This window comes from Orbicella franksi, chromosome 7 (assembly GCF_964199315.1).
Source record: "Orbicella franksi chromosome 7, jaOrbFran1.1, whole genome shotgun sequence".
Taxonomy (NCBI): Eukaryota; Metazoa; Cnidaria; class Anthozoa; order Scleractinia; family Merulinidae; genus Orbicella; species Orbicella franksi.
This window is the reverse complement of record NC_138151.1, coordinates 25,114,804-25,120,504: the sequence shown is the minus strand read 5'-3', so window position 1 is coordinate 25,120,504 and position 5,701 is coordinate 25,114,804. Positions and strand designations below refer to the sequence as shown.

At 39.8% G+C, this 5,701-nt stretch overlaps 1 protein-coding gene across 1 annotated transcript; it reads left to right on the top strand.

Annotated features, from left to right (window-relative positions):
* The first annotated feature begins 2,104 nt into the window (after nt 1-2,104).
* Nucleotides 2,105-3,204, top strand: LOC145492410 (octopamine receptor beta-2R-like). The gene has a single exon (XM_081471860.1). It carries the CDS (start codon nt 2,261-2,263, stop codon nt 3,179-3,181), a length of 921 nt encoding a protein of 306 aa, XP_081327986.1. The 5' UTR covers nt 2,105-2,260; the 3' UTR covers nt 3,182-3,204.
* Nucleotides 3,205-5,701: the final 2,497 nt, after the last annotated feature.

The following is a 5,701-nucleotide window of genomic DNA, read 5'->3' as shown; positions in this document are numbered from 1 at the left end:
CAGATGATTGTTTTACACCGCGGCAGACTTAAACCGAACTGAACCCCTCCCCTTCGAACTGATTTTTAGAAACAGACGGTTCTGTTTGCATATTAGAAAAACATGCTCGTCTGCTTCCACTTGATTGCGCTTCTCGCCCACGAGTGTTTCACACCTGAGCGGCAAAAAGAGGCTCGTGATATTACGCGCGAGGTCGTCGCTGCTATGGTTGAGGCGGATGCTGATGATGTTTTTCACTAACTCTCCGCACCATGAAGGAACCACTCGTGCCAATTGTAACCATTCCAGGAGCATATTTCTAAAAAAATTGTTGTAATCGATGTCTTCTTCTATGAGAAGTTTTGGCTCCTTCGGCGGGCTTACTGAGGGTTTATGAATAGTTCCCTCCATTTCGAAACAGGGGAAACAACAACCCTCGAAATAACAGTCCGGATATTCAACGCAAATTACCATTCGCACAATTTGCTGCTTGAATTCACAGAATGGTAGTTTTAAAATATTCTCGTGTACCTTGTCCCACCCCATTTCCTTTTTTCCCTTTATTTTGGTTTCAATATACTCCTTGAGAATCATCTCACGGAGCTCTGGAGGGAGGCGTTGAATGGCCTCGGAAAGTTGACAGCTTTCTTTCCGGCCCCGCATCAGCCACGCGCACTTGTTTGTTGCTCGAGGTATTGCTGCTCGGGCGGTATAACAGCGGGCTCGCTTGTTTCTAATTGGTGGCTCTCCCTCCCTCCCCGTTGTTGTAAGTAGTATATAGGGGGTCACCGAACCTCACAAGCTCGGTTCGGACAGACTTAAAGCTGGGGGTTGTAAAACGGCTAAACGCTCCTTCCTCTGCGAAATGGTATTTGTGTGACTCCCTATATATTACTGTTCAATTAGTTGATTGTTTGGATCATATTCATGATAAATTGCCTAAGTTATAGCATTACGGGTCATTTAGTTTATATGATATGATGGAAGCATGTCTGAGGCATTGGGCCTCAACAGAGGCGTGAAATAAGGCTCTGCGCTGGTTCCAACACTCTTTAATATCTCTTTTTCTGTCCTTCTGAAACCCTCTTATAGGTCAGCTGATGAAGGGATCCTGTTTGCGTGTTCAATATGACGGGAAGGTCTTCAACCCTGCACGCCTCGGAGCAAAAACTAAAGTTCACAAAGTAAAAAGAAGAAAACGGGGACCGCTTTACCGAAAGCTATTACTAGCTTTAAACTAAACGACACTTGCAGTGCTTAGTTTCCATATGGGGAAATCTTTGTTTACAATATTTCCCTTATTAAGATAAGCGTTTCAGTTTCTAAGCAAGGTACAAAACATATCAGTTCTGAAAACTGAAAGGGCGAGCATCATTCACTGCTTTAAGAAATCTGTTTCCATATCGGGAAATCTTTGTTTATAATATTTCCCTTATTAGCATAAGCGTTTCAGTTTCTGAACAAGCTACAAAAAATTTCAGTTCTGAAAATTGAAAGGGCTAACAACATTCACTGCCCCAAGGAATCTGATCCAGATACTGAATGCCTTTTGAGCGAAGCGGGTGTAAAAACTCAAAATTTTACAAGGAACGAATGACTACCACACTAACACTTTTACCACGTAGACATTTTGTGGTTTTTGAAATCCAGTTTCTCTTTGAATACTGCATGGAACGTCTGGAGTCAATTCATAGCCAGCATGATGCCTTCTCGGTGCAACTTCGTATGTTAACGAGCAAACAATGACGTCAGCAACGGTCGCTTTACTAAATCGCTGTTATCCCAAGCGTAGCATTTTAATAAAGTTACTACATTGCAAAACAACCCTGCGACAAATAGTTATTCATTAATGTAATAATGAGTAATGGCATCCATCTTCTCGTGCAACGTCTTCTATAGCTAGGTCTCCCTGGATTTCCAAACAAACTAATTATATCCGAAACGAAACAAATTTCTCTTGAAAATAGCTCCTTTTTAGAACTAAGATAAGGGAAGGGCTCCAGATGGCGAACAAATAATGCCATATTTGGTCACATGAGTCAAACGCTCTATAAATGTAACCTGATGTTATTATTTAAATAGATTCAAATCTATTGCTCTGTTAACCAAATGTGGCCATAAAATAAATGTGACACTGCCATAAAAGGAGGTTTCGAAACCACAAAAATGAAACTGCTTGATTAAGCTTCAACTGTTCTTAATCTGCATATTTGTTCGACATCCGGGAAGATCTCTAGCTATAGCTTTCGCTGCAAACAAGCTCCGTGATACGTTAAAAAAGATGTCTCCCACCTTGTTCAAGATTATTGCTTGGATTTTGACCATAACAACGTTGTTTGGCAACGGTTTCATAATAATCATCATCGTCTCAAGAAAACGTCTGCGCTCAAGCAAGCTCAACTGGTTCATCATTTCTCTTGCTATCGCTGATTTCCTTGTGGGGTTAAGTTTGTATCCTCCTCTGTTTTTCTGTGAGCGTTGGTTTTCCTGTCACACCAGCCTCATGAAATCATTTCGTTGGATCTTCATTTACTCATCAGTTTGTAATCTGTGTGCCATGACAGTCGACCGTTATCTTGGAATTACGTCGCCCATTTATCATCGAGCCAAAGTGTCTGAGAGAGTTGTGGTGATGTCGATAACGTTTTCTTGGCTTTTTCCAGCTGTTTTGCGTGGGGTTGTTTTCACTCCACTCTATTACGTTCGTAAACAAAAAGCATTAAAGTACGGCCTGCCTATACTGTTGGTCATCTTTGAAGCCCTTCCATGTCTGCTTATTTTATTTGCTGTTGTTCGCATAAGCATCATTGCTAAAAGGCAAAAATTACAGAACAGAGACAAATGGAAAGGAAGAGCCAATCAGACAAAGGATGAAAATCAACGCAGTTCCACCGCTCTGAGAATGATTCTGTTCGTTGCCTTCTTCTTCATTTTCTGCTATTTATTTGAAGTTTATTATGCCATCTGTGTAACATTTTCCACGTCATGTAAAGACACGGAAATCCTCCGGATAATTCAGCAGTTCTGCCTGATTGCTAACTCCGCGGTAAATCCGTTTGCATACGCCTACCTTAAAAGAGACATCAAAGAGGAAGTAATACGCACAGTATGCGTGCTCTGTAGAAAACGGAACTTAAAAATGAATGCTCAACCAAACACGGAGCCTGAGGTTCAAGCTGTTAATCTAGATGAGATTTTATAAGTGTCTTTAAGTCTTTTTGTAATACAATGATTCATGTAGTGATTAACAAACTTCAGATAAGAATAAAATCTTTTTTTAACAGTCCCTATATACTGCGGCTTGTTTTCTCTTTTCTTTTTTTTTTTCTTTTTTTACCATTTCTTTCTTATTTATTTATTTAGTTTTTATTCTCGGGCTTGTTACTTACGGATCATCAAGCTAATTGACGTTCTCAAGACTACCAACATTGAGAATATCACACAAACGATTTGCTGGTACTCTTAGGTTCAAACCATTCATTTTATCTTAATAGAATTCTTAATATCTTGATTCTAAATCAAGGTCTATAAGGTAAAGAAAGGGCAAAGACATCTGTCATTAAAGCTATGGGCAAACATGTTATAAACGATGTCAGTTTTGATAACTTAACTGACCGAGATCATCAAATTATGAATAAAGTTTAGGTTTTACAGGTTTTAAAAATGTTTTTCAAACTTAACTACATTCTAAATTTCTCAGTCTTGACTTGATGTGGCATGACATAATCATATAACCATTAACGAGATAAATATTTCTTCTGAGTGAGGTTAGAAAGTACCGACGTTTAAGCGAAGTGCAAGGTTTTACACCATGTCAAAGTGCGAATCTAGAACATAAAACTATAAGCAACAGTGAAGGTGGCATCATTGCGATACAGGATGTTCAAATAAACTGGAAAAAATCAATAAACGCGCCCTTCGCTTTGTGACATATGACAAATCAACCACGTATGAGACACTACCTAAACAAATGAACGTGCTGTCTCCACATAATCAAAGAATAGTTTAAATAAAATGGCCACCGATGTTTATAAAATTGTCCATGGGTATAAAGTCCTCAAAGGTATTGGAGAGCTACGGAAAGAGCGATCAACTAATTACAGCGGAGCTCCAGCGGTCCGAAGGGCTGCAGGGAGGAGCCCCATTCCTTAGCAAATTTGGTAACTCGTCAAGCCTAGATAATTTGGTTATGACGTCGCCGTACGAGCGAGCGAGCGAGCGAACGCCGTCCGTACAGACTCTGGGGGAGGTGGAGAGGAGCCTCGCGGTAACACGAACGGGGGAACGGAAGAACGCCATCTTTTTTGGCGGGATTTTTAAAGAAAAGTAAACTATTTTTATTTCTATTTGGTTGATCTAACGTTTTTAAGATGGCGTTGCACTGATGCATAACGAGCCAGACGCTCTTAGCAACCAAAAAACAGACCTGGGATCCCGTGAAGATGTAGAACTTTTAGTCCTACAACTCCACGGGATATCCAGTGGCTTACAACATTCCAGTGTAATCATATCCCTGTCGGTGATCGTTTTTGTTTCACAAAACCTGTCAAGTTTTGCACGAATGTGTCATAATCCTAAAGTGTGAAATTATATTTACTGTAGCACAATTCCATCGTGTCAGAAAGATACAAAACATTTTAGTAGTCGACGATTCGGGAAATCGCGCGACTGATGTGAAAAATTTGGATTAAAAGAAAAAATAACGTTGAAACAATGTGTTTTCTAGGTTGGGTCGCAAACGCCAGTTTAAAACTTAGACTTTCTGATACATTTCTTACTCTTGTAAAGCTACGGAGTACGTATAGATGAAACGTTTTCGCTAATCTCAGTTATCACTGTTATTCAGTAAGCGAAGTGACTATGCCCAACAGCCCACAATTGCCCGAGAGTCAGAAATGTTCTCAGATATTCCACCGCCGGAAAGCCTGATTGAAACTTGTTTAGGGCATTCTCTGTATACATGTTTGTTGCTTAGCGATTCCAAAAATAATCTGAATTTTCTAGTATTCGAATTCGAAGATCATGTGCGCCGACACTTTGAAAATCAGTTAATGCTATGGCAGTCAGGAAATTATCTCAAAAATTATGACAAAGCTCTCAACAGCAATAGAAATCTCGAGTACATAATGTATTTCTTTACGAGAAATGCCGCTTTGCCGCTATGACGATTTTGTTACATATCCCGAAGCACTCAGCAACTGTATTGCATGGACTTCAGCCTGGGTGAACCAAAAAGGATATGTAACATGTTCCTATAACGTCACGCACGACGGAAAAAATAACTATGACGATTTTGTTACATATCCCGAAGCACTCAGCAACTGTATTGCATGGACTTCAGTCTGGATGAACCAGAAAGGATATGTAACATGTTCCTATAATGTCACGCACGACGGAAAAATGACGATTTTGTTGTTGTTTTTGTTTCTTATAGTGTCACGCATTACTGAAAAATTATGTGGTTTTTGTAAAATATCCTGTAGCACTCGGTAACGTAGAAATACTACGAGGACGTTTGCGTGGGCAAACCAGAGCAGATATATAATATGTGGCTACATGGTGATTTTACTATATATCTGGATTCGTCTTTCAGAAAACTGGTGTGCACTGGACTTCAGTCTAGGGTCTAACCCACGAATGAAAATAGTGATTTACCATTTTAGTAGCTATCTAGTCCCCATACAATCTCAAAGCATGACAATGGGTGTAAGTTATGATATAA